General features: G+C 42.4%; 1 protein-coding gene across 4 annotated transcripts in view; it reads left to right on the top strand.

Annotated features, from left to right (window-relative positions):
* Nucleotides 1-5,070, top strand: part of RANBP3 (RAN binding protein 3) — a 65,962-nt gene extending 60,892 nt beyond the window's left edge. For all 4 annotated transcript variants that reach the window (XM_036399278.2, XM_036399277.2, XM_036399280.2 and 1 more), the window contains one exon: nucleotides 701-5,070. In XM_036399278.2, coding sequence (XP_036255171.1) covers nucleotides 701-744 — 44 coding nt within the window. In that variant the 3' untranslated portion in view covers nucleotides 745-5,070. The remainder of the gene's footprint in view (nucleotides 1-700) is intronic.
* The last annotated feature ends 11,577 nt before the right edge of the window (nucleotides 5,071-16,647 follow it).

Raw genomic sequence — 16,647 nt, 5'->3', positions numbered from 1 at the left:
CCCTGTGCTGCCTGTGAGTTACATCCTACAGTTTAGTAGAGGTTTTCTGTGCTTTTTATCATTTACAGGATTTCTAAGGGTAGTTCTGAGTTTCATTTTTACTTTCATCATGGCCAGGAGTTGCACATGAAACCTGAGTTGACTCAGAATCAGTAGACAGCATCCAGAATGACCTTTCGGTAGGGAGCTGTTTGGAAAGCAGAAGGTTTACAAAGGGGCATGGAAGGAGTATAATTTTTTTTATTGCGCATGAGGAGATCATAATTTAAGAAAAATACTAGTCTTCAGTTTGAGGAAGGCTTCCTTTTGTACTCTCAACTTGGAAGTCATCTTTCTTGTGGCTGAGAACATAGAGCCTTTGACAGTCCTCCATCCTGATTCACAGAAGGGGAAAAAAAGAGGAATGAATATGAACAAAAGCAGTGGGAAGATTGAAGAGCTTGGAAACTGAGCTTTTAGGTTTTTGGATGCTGCTGGGATTCCTGAACTAGATTAGTCAAGAACATAAAATTCTACAGTAGACAGATCTTAGTCTGGAGAAGGCCATATGCAAGTTGGGAGAGGAGGAATTCTACGGTTTTCATCTCTCATTGAACACCTGAATCTGAGACTTACGTAAGCTACTTGGGATAGGTCTCTTACTGTAAGGCAAGAAACAAAAGATATTTCTTATGACCAAGAACTACTTTTATTGTTTCAGGTCCTAATGATGAAGGTGATGGGCAGAACGTTGGCAGCACATAGCAGATGTGAGCCGATCTGCTTGCAAGGCTGCTATGAACACCATCTTGCAGGCATCTCTGGATACCCCAGGCCAGCAATTCTTTCAGGCGGTTTTGAAAGCTCCAGGACTTAAGAACTGTGCATCTCTGTTCTGTTTGTTTGGGTTTTTGGTCTGGATCAGTAGATTCCACACAAAAAATAGCAGACTTGGAAACTACCTGAATGTGGTTTGGGACGTTGAAAGCTCATCATATTGATGAGCAAAAAAAAAAAAAAAAAAAAAAAAATCCAACCCCAAAACAACATAAACACAAAATGCAACCACCCCCAACCATTTCCCCTCTTCCTTGTAATTAAAATGGCACATTACAGCTTGTCACGTCACAGCTTTTCATTGGGACCTTTTGGCTGTTTCTTCAATAGTTCATGTCTTGCAGGTCTCCAAGATAGAACTTTTCGATATGGTTCCAACTCGAATTCTGCTTTTATAACCCCTACTCCCCTTTACGCAGGGAAACCCGGTCCTCACTAGCTCCTATGCTCACTGGCTGCCCTTTTGGGTTTCTTTATTTTTTTTGGACTGTAGATGGGGCAGGTTATGTTTTTACCTTTTAATCCCAACATAGGTTGTGGATGTGGACACCATTGTTTGCTGTCTAGTGGGTTTGTAAACAGAAAGAAACAAAACATTGTGATTCACCAGAAAAGCTTTTTTAATGCGATAAGAGACTTTAAAGTCTGCAGGACGTTTTGCTAACTCCTTTTTTCTTCCCATTTCATTATTATTTTTTGGGGATTTATATTGTGGTGAGACTTTTTTATTTTAGTTTTTCAATAAGATGCTCTTGTGTGTTAAAAAAGTGAAACTATTGTTTTGTACTGTTCTTTTCTGTTACTATTTAAGGGAGAGCTAAGCCACTATATATGATAGATGTTGCATACAATTTTTCTTAGAAAACTTTGTTTCTGTGGCTACAGTAAAGTGCAGGAGGCATACAGGTTACACCTTCAGAAAAGTTAATGACAAAACAGCTGTTAGCCCTTGGAAGAATAAAATAGGCTCATGTAATGAGCTCTGCCAGCCATTAAAATAAATCTGTATAATAAAGCAGCTCTCATTTAATGGCTTGATTCAACAAGCCATTTAAGCACTTGCCTGACTTAACTGTATGTGAATAATCTTACTGAAGTCAATGCAACTCTTCATGCTTAAAGTTGAGGACATTTTTTTAAATCTTGCTGAATTAATGGCCTTAAATAGAAAATTTAACTTCTAAACCCTTTTTGTCCCTGTTCCATTTCCTGAAGTCTTGCAGCATGAAGAAAAAGGTAATACTCCCAGCCTTGAGTAGTTTGGGCTGAAGGTTATTGTATTCTGTTCCACCACAAATAAAAGCAAAAACGTGGTTTTCTGTGTGCAATTCTGAAGTACTCCTACTGTAACAATAACTTTTTTTTTTCCCCTTCCTTTGGGTGTTTTTTAATCATTTGAGCCTTTTATGTGAAAGTTGAGTTTTATTTTCTTATTGAAACCTATGGTATGTTCTTGTCCAGCAAGGTTGGAATTTGGTAGTCACCAGGTCATTTTCGCTTTAAATTCCCCAAATTGTTCTATTTCCTTTATAAATAGTTTGCTGATAGATAATTTCTGACTCGCATGCTTGCTCTTTTGTAGGTTAACAATCTAAAATGGCATCACCTAAAAGAAAATGAAAGGGGAAGAAGCATTTGATGTAGCATGAATTGAAAACAGAAACCCAGGTTATAGCACAAAATCAACTTTGAAATTTTGTATTCAAATAGTAAAGCAGTCCATATTGCTTCTATTTTAATGAAACACACTTTTCACTGGCAGTCAAGAACAAGTTTTCCCCTGTTTTCTGTTGTTAATCATCACTGAAGACAGATGCTGTTGGGGCAGAGGGTGCTTTCCCTTTTCCTGATAGCCAGTTGAAGGAACATTTGTGATTACTTTTGTGGAAATTGGAAAGGGCTAATGATAAGCTGTGCCACTGCATCTTGAGCTCTCTGGATTGTCTGCTCATGCCTTCTTGCATTTTGGTTTTCTTTTTTCCTCCTTAGGGTTATGGGGGTTTTTACCAATGAACAGACCTGTTGCTGCACTCCCTACTCTTGGCATGCTTCAACAGGAACATGGCAGATTTCTTATTACCCACTACACAATTGTTTCTGCATCACAAGGTCTGGGGACTTTAGAGTAAGTGATCTGCATTTTCGATCTGGGATCTTTTTACATTGTTGAGATACTCAGATTTAAACTACTCTTTTCAAAAACCCTTGCACCGTAAAGCTGTTTCTTGTCAGCAGCTTGTTCATAAGGGAAAGTAATAAGGTGTCTTGGCCTGCATGGCCTACTTTTGTGAAAACAGGCATTATTTCCTGGTCCCAGGCTCTATGGCGTCCATGCTGAGTCTCACTTTGAAGTGTTTTACCTAACATGCAATTGATGGTGCATGAAGATTCAGAAATATTGAATAAGCATGCTTGCTTTGGGGTTTGATGGTACACAATCACTTACAGCTTTCTAAAAATTTTGGCAACTATTTACTGATGTAGATTTTATTTTTAGCTAGAAGCTTTGCATAAATGTTTACAGTGAAGGCAGAAATGTTGCTGTGCATCCCGACAGAATTGTGTTGCTGTGCATCCCAACAGAATTGGCAGCGGGTTGAGTTCAGGCCCTGCCCAGCAAGATACAGTTAGCCAAAGCAAAACCCTGACTTAGCTCTCTGCTTTAAGCCTTAGTAAGCCAGTGACAGGCAAAACTGGATAATGCCCATGTGTCTCAAAAGATCTATGTAAGACTGTCATATCAAAATGTACATGGGAATTACATTAAAACCTGTATCAGCAAGCAAGCAAACAAAACACCCTGAGCCCTGCGTTGTGTTTCCTGTACCAAGCAGCGGCTGTTCGAGGGGAGGGTAATGTTGACGAGCTCTGCTGCCTTACAGATCTTCCCCTTGATCGTGCTTGTGCTCCATCTTTCCCCTTAGGCCTCTTGTTAACTTTTGTGTGGTGTTGACAATTCCTTATAGCCTGTTGGCTGCTGACCCACACAGGTACAGCCTTTCAGGTTTCCAAGTGGAAAAAAAAATACTGAAGAGTGTAGTAAAGTTGAACATGCTTGCTGATGACTCAACAGTGTACTCTGGCAACCAGGATGGCCAACCATGTCCATGGGGGGGCATCAGGCCAATTGGGTGAGGGAGGGGATTGTGTCTCTCTGCTCTGCACTGGGGTAGCGTCACCTTGAGTTCTGGGGTGAGTTTTGGGCACCACAGTATAAAAAAGACATTAAGCTAGTAGAGGGGTGTCCAAGAAGGGCCACAAGGATGGGGAAGGGTCTAGAGGGGAAGATGTATGAGGAGCTGCTGAGGGCACTTGGTTTGTTCAGCTTGGAGAAGGGGAGACTAAGGGGAGATCTCAATGCAGTCTTCAACCTCATGAGGGGAGGTTAGGGGAAGGTACCAGTCTGTACACTGATGACCAATGACAGAGCTTGAGAAAACAGCATGAAGCTGAGTCAGGGGAGGTTTAGCTTGGATATCAGGAAGCTTTTCACCCAGAGTGATTTTGAACTGGAATGGGCTCCTCAGGGCAGTGGTCACAGCACCAACCTGAATTCAAGAAGGATTTGGACAGTGCTCTCACTCATAGGGTGGGGTGCCCTGTGCAGGGCCAGGAGCTGAATTTGATGATCCTAATGGGTCCCTTGCAACTCATCGTGCTCTGTGATTCCATGAAAATGTTGTTAGAATGGTGATGTCACTGAAACCAGAACTAAGCCTCTTAGCCATAAAATGGCAAAAAATGAAAAAAAAAAAAAAAAAAAGACACCCACAGGAAACAAACATAAAGGTAAGAGAATGTTGTCATAACAACATCTTTCTGTAGTCCCGTTCCTTGTTCACTGCTTTAGAAAAGACAGGGCAGGAAATGATCTCAATAAATGAGTCCTCAGCCATCCTGCACTAGAACTAGGGTGGGAGGTGACCAGATTGTTAGAAGCCTGCAGGAATAAAAACCGTCCAACTTTGTAATGGCTCCTCTTTGTTCCCTGAAGTATCAATTGATGCCATTGCTCGGATATTACTGCCATTAAATGACTGCTCCTAACACATCCCATTATGCAGTTCAACTGGTCTCTTGCTCTCCCAGTGAGTGTATAAAATGGTTTATTTACTTTCTAGAAACATGTTACATATTTCAAAATTTACCATGTTTCCCATAATCTTCTCTAGTTTTAGGAATTCCAGTTATGATAATTGCTATAATTTGTCATACAAGATTTTATTAAACTGACTTTTCACTGTGTGCTTTTTCTCCCGGTGTTACTTGGTCTTTCTGTCCACTGACTGGCTTAAATTGAACTCTGGTCCATTCTGTGGGTAGCAGATTTTCAGACAGGATGTTACAAAGATGGTTTAATTTTTTTAAAGGGTTTCTTTTTTTTTTCCCTCCTGTGAAATCATCACAGACCAACACAGGTGCAAGAGAGAATTGCTAAATTGGACAGTCAGCCTTGATTCTTTTTTGCTAGGTGAAAGTACAGGTATCTCATTAAGAAATGCTTACAGATAATTTCTGTAAATAAAAGTCTCATTTGAAGGTAGTATTCAGAGCTCCCTTTTGGCTACCTTCTTTCAAAGACTCCTTTCCAAAACTTGTCCTATTATAAAGATACAAAAGCTGAATTTGTCACTGCGAACACTGGTAATTTTGTTGCATGGGTGTGCAGTGAATGCCTTTTTTCCAGGGTTATCTGTGAATTAAATGTGGGGTTATTTTAAATGAACCACTCGTGATCAAATTCTGGTAGCTTACCTTCAGCTTCTAATGGAACTGGAAAAGCCAAATGCTGATATTATGTTTGATTTCCTCTGTTCCAGAGACGAGGAGGTGTCTTTGAGCCCCCACTGCAGGGTGTCTGCTGCTGGTAACTGAGCATCCGTGTGCTGACTGTACCCTGTCCTCTGAAAAGCAGCTTGCTGTCTGTAGCCCATTTAGCAGACAAGATAGATTCCTGTTTCAGAGAATTCAGAGCACAAATTCTGCTGCAGCCAGGAGATCTATTGGACAAGGCCCTACAGAAAGCTCCTGAGAGGGAGGGATGGGATAATGTTTTGAATGCAATTTGATGATGGATGGTTCTGCCATTTTTGAAAAGGTTTTTGAGATAATAGGAACCCCAATTGTGAGAAATGACACTCACTTAAAAAATTTAGAAGGTTTATTAAAGCCTTATCAAAAAGTACAACAGATGACTGAATAGAGAAAATAATACAGTGCACCAGGAGCAAGGGATTCTATCACCATCTGCTCATCCACACAATGGATGTTCTGTCTTTTAACCTGTTAGCCACTCCCAAAGTTTTGTCAATCGACTCCTTCTTCACTGTTCAGTGGTGGAGATAATTTTCTTACATCTTGATTGGAGGTCAGGTGTTGCCATAGTAACACGTTAGTCCATCCTCCCAAGTGTCTGGACTACCCAGGCCATCCTGTGATAACAGTGCAAGGGGGGAAAAACATAACTATACGTCTACAAAAATTCTCTTAACATATGCTTAATATTTGCTCTTTAATTGTGAGAATCAACCATCACATTGCTCATCTATAACAAACCCCCCTTTTCCTTTTCTATAAGTCATTTGGCTCAAACAATTAACTTAAAAATTTTTTTTCTCTTGAATGAGTCATACTAACATCTATTGATGTGGGCAAGGACAGTGAGAACTGGAGAAAAAATCTCAGGTTTTTCCTAGACACACTTATTTGGAATGGACAAAAGGACATCACAGAGGTCCGGTATGGCTTTGAGTCCCATCTACCTTGCCTATTGGGTTCCTACCCAGAGTAGGTGAATCTTAGTGATGAGTACAGAGCCCAACTCGGTCTTGCCCTCTAATCCCTTTTGTATTAAAAGACAACTGAGGAATAATAAAGGTCCAGTATGGCCTTTTTTGCCCCTACCATACCATGCCTATGGGGTTGCTACCCACATCAGGGCTATGGAATCTTCTTGGTAGTGAACAAAGGGACCAACCTGGTCTTGCCCTCCATTCCTTGTCTTACTTTACTTATTGTTCTTAAGGAGGCTGTCCCATTACCTCTTGTGGTCCCTTGTGTACTTTCCCTCAACAGATGCTTGTAATTTCTTGCCCATTAAAACACAAAAACAGTTCTCAAGCTGGCTGGTGGAAACTTGACTCTACTCTTTGGGCATCTTGTTGTTTCTCTTGGTCTCTGCTTGAGAGTCAATCTCATTTCACCCGGTCTGGATGTTATAGTCCATTCTTTGGGTTCTTCTACTGGGCCTTTAACTCTGTTAGCATGAGTCCATCCCCGCTCTGCAGTTTGCATGGCTGATACACTGAGGAGTTAGGGGCTGGTCTCTCCATGACTTGATCATTACCCAATCTCCAGCATTAATATTAAGGATTCTGAAATCCAGGGTGGTAGTTTGAGGAATTGCCCCTTTATGTCTTAGCCTTTCTAAGGTTTGTGCTATAGACATATTTCTTGGCATTGGCTTCCCCTTCCTCACAGGCAACCTCCTGGGGCAAGGTCAAAAAGGGTAACCCAAACATCATTTCATCAGCTGAGACCCCCAGATCTGACCAGGGCTGGGTTCTAATTTGTAACAAGGCTAAAGGGAGACATTTTATCCATACATCTGGGTTTCAATCAACAGCTTAACTAGAGTTCTTTTAAGAGTTTGATTGATCCTCTCAACACAACCAGAACTCTGCGTATGCCATGGAGTGTGTAATTCCCATTTTACTCCCAGTGTTCAAACAACTTTCTGCAATATTTTAGATGTGAAATGAGTTCCTTGGTCTGAATCAATCCTGTTTAGCATCCCCTATCAGGGGATGATTGATTCTAGAAGTGTTTTACTCACAACATTGGTATTGGCTTTAACAGTTGGTACTGCCTCTACCCAATGAGTCAAGTGACCTACTATCATTAGCAAAAGCTTCCACCAGGGTACCTGGGGAAGTTCGGTAAAGTCCACTTTTTATTCAACATTTGCCTCACATCTGCTAATCTCCACTTCCCGTTGTTGTCTTTCTTGGCTCCTGTTTTAAGGAGATCTTCCTCTTCAGTCCCACTGAATACAGGGACTTCTTGCATTTCTCTCATGGGGGTAATATCATCATTAATTTTTCTGTCCCTGATTCAGCTGCATTTTTAGCTTCTAAATATGCTAAATTGTTCCCTTGTGCCTCTTGAGTCACCCCTTTTTGATGTCTTTTAACATATACTACTGCTACTTCCCCTGGTAATTGTAAGGTTTCTAATGCTTCTTAAATAAGTTTCTTGTGAATCAGTTCTTTTCCCTTTGAATTTAATAGCCCCCTTTCTTTCCAAATTTTTCCAAAGGTATGCACTGCTCCAAAAGTGTATTTTGAGTCTGTATATGTTGTTCCTCTTTTCTGTCTTAATATTTCCAGAGCTCATTTTAGGGCATATAACTCACATGCTTGGGCTGACTAGTTGGAAGGTAACTTGCCCTTTTCTATGGCTCCAACCCCTCATCCACTAGAGCGTACCCCGATACCTGGTGCCCCTGGATTACCCTTGAAGATCCAGCGATGTACAATCATTTCCCTCCTTGGAGTGGTTGATCTGTTAGTCCTCTCTTACTTTAGTTTGATAGTTTATAACCTCTAGGCAGTTATGTATTAGTTCCTCATCTAGTTCTCCATACAAAAACTGGGCAGGGTTGATTTGGTTACTCACGATTATTTCTAAATCATTAGCTATTAAGATGGCTTCATACTTTAACACTTGGGAATCAGTGAGCCATTTCTCAGCCTTTTGGCTCAGGATACTCCTAACTGAGTGTGGGATGTATATATTCAATTTTCCCCCAAAGGTTAATTTTTTGCTTTCTACAAGTAGGGCAGTCACTGCCACCATCTGAATGCCGGTCGCCCATCCCCAGCTAACAGGGTCTGGTAATTTTGATAAATAGTCACTGGTTTCCTGGATCCTCCCCAGTCTTGGGCTAGTGCTCCATGAGCTACCTTTTTTTCTATATCTACAGATAAAGGGGTTTGTCTAAGGCAGGAAGACTCAGTGCCAGTACACTGACTAAGTTTTGCTTTAAAGCTTCAAACTTTTGCTCATCTTCTTTTTCCCACCTAATCTCTTCTTCTACTAACTTTTTATACAAGAACTTGATGGCCTGCGGGTATCTTTCAATCCGTAGCCTACAATATCCCAACAAGCCTAGAAACCTTCTGACTTCTCTCTTAGTTTTAGGCCGTGGAAGTGACACTATGCCTGTAATTCTCTCAGGGTTCAGTCACCAGCTCCCTTGACAAATTACATGTCCTAGGTATTTTACTTCTTGCTCTACAAATTGGAGTTTCCCTTTTGATACTTGAAGTCCTTGGTCCCCCAGAAAATTTAACGCCATGGTGGATTCCCAAACTTCTTTTTCTTCCTGTCCTGAGAGAAACAAATCATCTACATATTGGATAAGTTTTAACTCAGGTTTGATGGAGAAAGTTGTAGTACTTCTCCTGGTGCTTGACCACTGAATAGGTTTGAGGATTTGGAAAACCCTTGGGGTAAGCTAGTCCACCAAAGCTATTGCTTCCTCCCTGAATCAGGGTCCTTCTATTCAAAGGCAAATGTATCTCTACTTTATCCTGCTAGTGGGCAAGCCCAAAAAGCATATTTTAGGTCTATCACACTAAACCACTGGTGGGATGTCAGTAGTGTACAGGGGTTAGGCACTACTGGGTATCGATCCACTGTTCTTTTATTCACTTTTCTTAAGTCTTGGACAAGCCTGTAAGTCTCATTTGACTTCTTTACTGGTAATATGGGTGTATTATGGGGGGACATACATGGTTCTAGGTCCCCTCCTCAAGTAGGCCCTGGATCACCAGCCGTAGTCCTCATCTCCCTTCCAGGGAGAGTGAATATTGTCATACCTGAACTAGATGGTTTTCATTAACTATTTTTATTACCATAGGTTTCATGTTTAATTTACCTCGATTTTTCAGTTTTGCCCATACCATTTTATGAATTTTTTTCTTATCTTCTTCCCTTAATTGAAGAAGCTTAACTACCATTTTTGTTTCCTCTGGGAGTACTCTAATGTCCAACTGCACCTGTAAATCCCATCCTAACAAACTGCACCCAGCTTCTGGAACTTATAGGACATTCCCAATCCCTATTTTATTTGTCCCTTCAAACTTTACTTGCTTTATAAATGAGACTTTGCACCCTTCCCCTTTTGCACCTACTACTTGCATGGTATCTTGACCCTTTTTGCACCTCTTTGGAATCTACAAACACAAGTTCTTTCAGCCCCTGTGTCTACAAGAATTCCAATTCTTCCTCCTGGGGACCCATTTTTGAAGTTATCAAGGGCTCCGGATGGTATTCTGTCCCCAGGAGGTAGAGCCCCTGACACCCCTAATCTTCTGCTTCTCCTTTTTGCTCAGTCTCATAGACTCTCAGGTCCTTTTCCCTTTGGGGGCAATTCTTTCTGATATGCCCATTCTCTTTACAGTAAAAGCAAACTGGTCCTAGGTTCCCCCATCTCCCAAACTCTCTTTTTTGTGTCCAGTCCCAAGGAGCTGCATCCCCCCTCCGTTTTCTCACATTTGGGGTCCCCCTCCCTTAGATGGGTTGTTCTTTACGTGCTGTTGTCCTTCCCTAATGGTGGTTATCATTACCTCGGCTTTCGCCTTGGCCTTCTCTTCATCCCTGTTTACATACACTTTGTGTGTCTCTCTTAAAAGATCTTCTAATCTCCTTTCTTGCCATCCATCTAACTTTTCTAACTTCTTACGTACATCTGGCCATGCATGACTGACAAAATTTATCTTTAGTAAGATCTGTCTGGCCATTGTATCAGGGTCATATTGCTGGCCAGGGGTCTGTGTACAAATCATGAATGTGACAGAACTGCTGAGGAACGTGTCTCAAGTTGTTTATTTTCTAGCATCAGTCTCATTACATGGTTATGACAATGGGGAAATGCCAGCAGCTCACGTCCCCAGCAGCAGGCAAAGAATGTTACTTCAATTACTCCAAAAGTTCTTTGTTACTTCAACTTACTTCAAAAGTTTTTTGACCAATCACCCAAAGCAAAAGCATATTGACAGTAGTTCTATCCAATCACTATAAGCACACATACCTTTTGTTAAAACAATGCCTGCATCTTTCGAATACAACTGCTTGTAAGCCTTAAAACACAATGCACAGAGCTCCATTATTAAGCTTAGAACTTCTTAACATCTGGCTAGATATACTTTTCTCTAGCTTAGGGAGTTATTCTAGACAAGCGTTAATACACAGACCATTGTTCTATTTGTCCTTACTTTTCTACTTATATAATTTTTCTGCTGACAAATCTTATGGCTACTGCTTAGCTCTAATTGCAGTTCTGTTATCTCTGAGGCCTGTCTTTTGCAGCTCTCCCAAAACCCTCTGATTTTAAGGACTCCTACAGGTCAACCCCTGAATATTACCTCATATATTTCCTCAAACTTTCTAGCTATTCTGTTGAATTTTCTTCCCTCTTTTGCTGCTCATTGAAAGCTTTACAAGCATTTTGATTTCATGGAGCTACTTCTTTGATACCCCTTATAATTAATGTTCTGTACTCTTCCATGTCTTGTATTCCCCCAGGGCTGTTGTGGTCCCAACTGGGGCACACTACAGATATTTTCAGGTCCCCAGGAGGTCCTTGCATGTGCTCCCTTTCCCATATCCGTATCCCAGCTGCCTGGATTATCTGTCTTTCCTCTGGTGTGAATAACGTGGTCATTATTGATTGCATCTCTTCCCATGTAGAAATATTGGGCCCCAGAAACTGGTCAAACTGTTCCACTAATCCAATAGGGAATTGTCATACCTGAACTAGATGGTTCTTTCTTTTAATTCTTTCTTGAACATTCTCACGTCAGAGGAATTGAGAGGTACGGTTACAAATCCAATTCCTCCCTGCACCCCACCCAGTGGTACTTTTCTCAGAGGATATAGTACTATTGCTTGGTTCCCATCCCCTGATCTGCTTTCCTCTCATTGTGCCATTCTGTTCCTAGTGTTTTGGCTAGACCCATCAGGGGGCAAGGGAGGTGCAGCTGGGGCTACTGGAGGTGCAGAGGGCCAAGTTTTCTAATGTCTTCCCATTCTTTATTTCCTGATACCTTAAACACACTCACCTTCGAGGTTGAAGTCTCCCCCTCCCAGCAGGCAGCGTAGTCACACTCATTCTGACTGAAAGGTTTCTTAGCTCTTACACAGAGCTAAGCCCAACATATCCTTCCTTCGTCTGATCCATATCCTGGCCAGTGTGCATGATCGCTCCTAATTTCCCTTTTAGTCCATTCTACCATGCAGTTCTGAATCATTTTGAGCTTGTCCTTATCTCTGGTATTGGGGTCATACCATTTCCATCGGGCTAGTTTCCTTCCCAGGGGGCTATCTGGGAGTGTCCCTATTGGTACTTCCTCGCTTCTTCCTTCCTCCTTGGGGAATTCCCTGCTTGTTCCCAATCCCATCTCAACAGGTAACCACAGGCCCTCCCAGGAAGGCCCACCTTCCTAAGAAAGGAAAAGGTAAGGAGGAAACAAGGAAAGGAGGAAAGAGAAGGAAAGGGAAGATAGAGTAAAAAACTTGACCTCTCTTCCAAAAAGTAAAAAAAACCACCTAAGATCCAGTGACTTCTGTATCACCAGGTTGGTACTTGCTGTTCCTCTCCTCCTCAGTTCAATGATCTGGTCCCACAGTTGCACTCTGCTCCCTGCCCTGTCTGGCTCTGCTCAGCTGCAGCCCCGTCCCAACACGAGCACAGTCTTCCCTGATGGGCAACCCCTGCTGCAAACCCTTCAGCGGCTGCCCCGCTCCCAAGCCCCCAAAATCCTTCAATCTCACACGTCCCGCCAGCCACAGTGTCAGTCTCCATGGAGTCCCCCCCCATGTGTCCTGCTGTTTTTTCCTCCCCCCTAGTGTCCCACTGTTTTTTCATTTTGATTGTCCAATATCCTGAAGCTTCGACAGACCAGGACAGGTCCCATGTATTACTTGTTTGAAGCTGACTTTTATACATTGGCATTACGGAATTACAATCTGGGCAAATATAGTTATGAGGAAGACACTCACCTCCCCTTCCCCTTTTTCTTTATTCAGTCTCTTGGTTTCTTTGGGGTTCCAACCTGTGACCACCAGTAGTCCTGGGAAAGTCTGATAGAATCTGCCAAATTTGTGGCAGGGGTGTGTCTTTTTTGAAAAGTCCTAGGGCCACTGGGGCAAGGTGTATATCACGGACTAGTCCCCATTTGTGAGAAATGATACTCACTTTCAAAAAATTTAGGAAGTTTATTAAAACCTTATTAAAAAATACAACAGAAGACTGAATAGAGAAAATAATACAGCGCACCAGGAGCAAAGGATTCTATCACCATCTGCTCATCCACACAATGGATATTCCATCTTTCAACCCGTTAGCTACTCCCAAAGTTTTGTCAATCAACTCCTTCTTCGCTGTCCAGTGGTGGAGATCATTTTCTTACATCTTGATTGGAGGTCAGATGTTACCATAGTGTGAAAAACGCCAATCACTTGTCTTAAAATTTTAAAAGTTTAATAGTAATAAAATGGTTATAAAAATAATAATAACAATTAGAGCAGTAAGAATTTGGACAATCAGAGTTAGGACAATAAAGGACAACAAAAAAGCAAAGAGTTACAGACATCTGGATGCCTCCCGGGCATTAAGCCCTCAAAAAGCATAACCACTAACAAACGATTAACCCTTAAAAGCAATAGCCTGTTGCATATTCATATATCTCATACATGATGCCAACATTCCTTTCAAGCTAGGGATTTTTCTGTTTATTGTCAACTTCCCCCCCTTCATCTTGTAAATCATTGTTTGGCCCCTCAGAGTCGGGAGGAGGTGGAAGGAGTCTGGTTTTTCCCAATAGGGAGGCAGTAATTCTTCTTTTGAAATTTTGGTGTCTTGTTGCTGCTATCTCTGTGAAGAATTTCTTGATTATCTTATCCATTCCTTGAGCTAGTTACAAAAAGTATCTTACATCACATAGTTTCTATTTTAATAATATGTTAGAGCCTAAAACTATATTTACACACTACTTAACAAGAATTAATACAGTACTACAAAATTAATACAACATAACTTTCCAACATAACACATATAGCATTCCTTTTAATATTTGCAAAGAGCCAATCCTATAATATGCATTTTTCACACGTAGTAACAAGCTGACCCTCCCAAAAGTCCCACTACCCAGGCCATTCTGTGGTAACAATGCAAGGGGGGAGAAACATAACCATACAATACATCTACAAAACTTCTCTTAACATATACATCGTATTTGCTCTTTAATTGTGAGAGTCAACCATCGCATTACTCATCTATAACACAGTTATCTGCATCTTGTAGTACGATGGAAACTCCCTCTGCAGCAGTGGCTCTCAATTGTCAGCGTCCGGCTAGCTCCAGCACTGCTAGCAGCACGAGGGGGCACTTCTCCCGAGAGCTGGCTTCGGGATAGCGCCTAAGGCAGTGCCCAGCTTGCGGCTGTAGGCACACCTTGTGCAGGACGGAGTCTGGTAAAGGCTGCAACCAGCGGAAAGAAGACGGCGGACTCCAACTGTGGCTTAATCCAGGCTTTAATGAATCCCGGAAGGACCGACAGGAGAAGGGGGGGAGGGCTGACAACAGGTTTTAAGGGGTAGGGAGGTGCCAGGCATTGGGCCAATGGGGGTCCAAGGGATTGACACGTGGGCAACACCAACAGGAAACATTCTGGGGAGGGGCCCCGGTTCCTCAGCCAACCATCGAACTCCCCTGCTGGAACATTCTAGCAGTAAGGGTGGGGAGTGAGAGTGATTGGCGGGGTACCGGGGAGGGATCAGAAGAAAAAAATACAAGAGTTCCCAGGGAAACCAGGGCGGAGTTTAGGGGATACATTGTTGGCTGGGGTGGAGCCAGGAAGACAGACAGCTCCAAAGGCGGGAAGGGAGAACTGGGGCAGAACCATTTTCAGACAGAAGGGGATTGGAACAAACCAACCTAATAACTTAACAAAACACACTGCAACACCCCTCTCCCTGTTTAAGGGAACAAATATTCTGTATCAGCAAGTTTATCAGCAGTAAAATCATTCGGAACCAAGTTAGTCTTTTAGGAATAATGTTACATTAATTATGCATTGCTTTCCCTGGAACTTGCCTGTTTATAGTAAGGTAACTGTTCTCTCTTACTGTAGCTTTCTTAACAGCATTGACTGCCCAGGGAGGGTCTGCAGCACAAGGATATGTATCTGCTGAATGAACCACTACCAGCAGTGTGCAGCAGGTGAGCTGCAGTCTCTCCACGAGGCAAGTGGAAAGCTGTAGACAGCAGTGTGCTGAGTCTTGCAGCTACAGGCATTGTACCTGCTGCAAAGCAGGAGAATTCTCTGTCCCGCCTCCCTTGTCAGTGGAAGACGCGTTAGGAATTTGCTGCATGGCATATGGTCTCAGAAGACCTTTTAACAGCTGCTTGGATCCTCGAAAACTATTTGTTACTTAATGGTGTAGAGTCTTGCCCTGTGCAAGATTCAGTGGCTTCTGTATGGTTTTTATTGGGGAAAGAACATTTGGAGCGTTTGCCACCCTGCAGGCAAGTGTTTTCTCCATCCTGCTGTCTTGAAGGGTCACACAGCCCTTCATCTGGTGTTCTTAGTGTTATAAATGATCAAATCGGTAGCCAAATTTGTGAAAAATTTAACAAAGATTTATTGGATCGATAACAAAAAATAGAATTTCGAAAAAGAATCACCACAGCCAAGACAGCGTCAGCTCTGGGTGCAGGCACTGGGTGAACTAGGGTCCAGTGACAAAGTGACAGCGTTTCCCCAGGAGTTCACCCCAAGTGCTTCCAGTGGCTAGCTTATATACAGTTTATTCTACCTGAGGCAGAGATGACCACACGTTTCTTTGTGTCTCTTCAGGCAGAAGCTGTATTCACATGTAGTAGAGTGATACCAGTTCCTGAGTACTGCAGATGTAATCATGCCCAGGTGCAGGTCTTGTGGGTTTCTGGAGACATTCCATTAATCATGGTCCAGGAAGGTCTAGATGCTACCTCCCAGGTGCAGATGCCAGAGGAAATCATCCATGATGGTCCGGGACTGTCCCATTCATACGGTAACAGACCTGATATTATCTTAACGCTGTCCGGGAACTGGTTACAATGAGAATAGAACTCTGCTCCCAGCCAGAGTGGTCAAAGGCATAACTTTGGACCTTCACAATATTTTATACACACATATATATATCTATATAGCATGAATTATCTCTACCATATATTACACTTAGGAAGAGCTTTGGAGAAGGGGTAAAGCTGTTCTAAAAAATGCATCCTTTATTAAAGCACCAGTGAGTGCTTGATGGTGGCATTGGTTCTGTGTGTAAGAACAGCTAGCTCTCCAGCACGCAGAGGAAGCAGTGCCCAAGCCGAGGGTCAGTGGAAAGCCCTGTGTTGTGAATGCACTCCACACCCACTCCTTCTGACCCTGAGACAGCTCTGGAATGGAGGGGGTTTGCCTGCAGTGTTGTGAGCACACCCCAGCACATCTCTGGTGTGATACAGCACAGCTACCGAACCCCAGTAATGTCCCTTCTCCTTTTCCTGCTGCAGGGCTCGTGAAGCCCCAACTTTACTGCCAGCAGGATAGAGCACTACAAAAAATTCCTTTGGATAACGGAACAGTAGCACCCAACTCCAGCTGTTTTGAGCTCCTATTGAAAAGAGATACTGTGGGAGACTCAGCATACTGGAAAATGCAGAAATCACATACAGGGAAAAGAGGTAGGGAGGTGAGAAGGCTTGAGCTAAAAAAGATACAGTTGTAGACT

This window comes from Molothrus ater, chromosome 26 (genome assembly GCF_012460135.2).
Source record: "Molothrus ater isolate BHLD 08-10-18 breed brown headed cowbird chromosome 26, BPBGC_Mater_1.1, whole genome shotgun sequence".
Classification (NCBI taxonomy): domain Eukaryota; kingdom Metazoa; phylum Chordata; class Aves; order Passeriformes; family Icteridae; genus Molothrus; species Molothrus ater.
The sequence above is the reverse complement of the archived record's forward strand: the minus strand, read 5'-3'. Positions and strand labels throughout refer to the sequence as shown.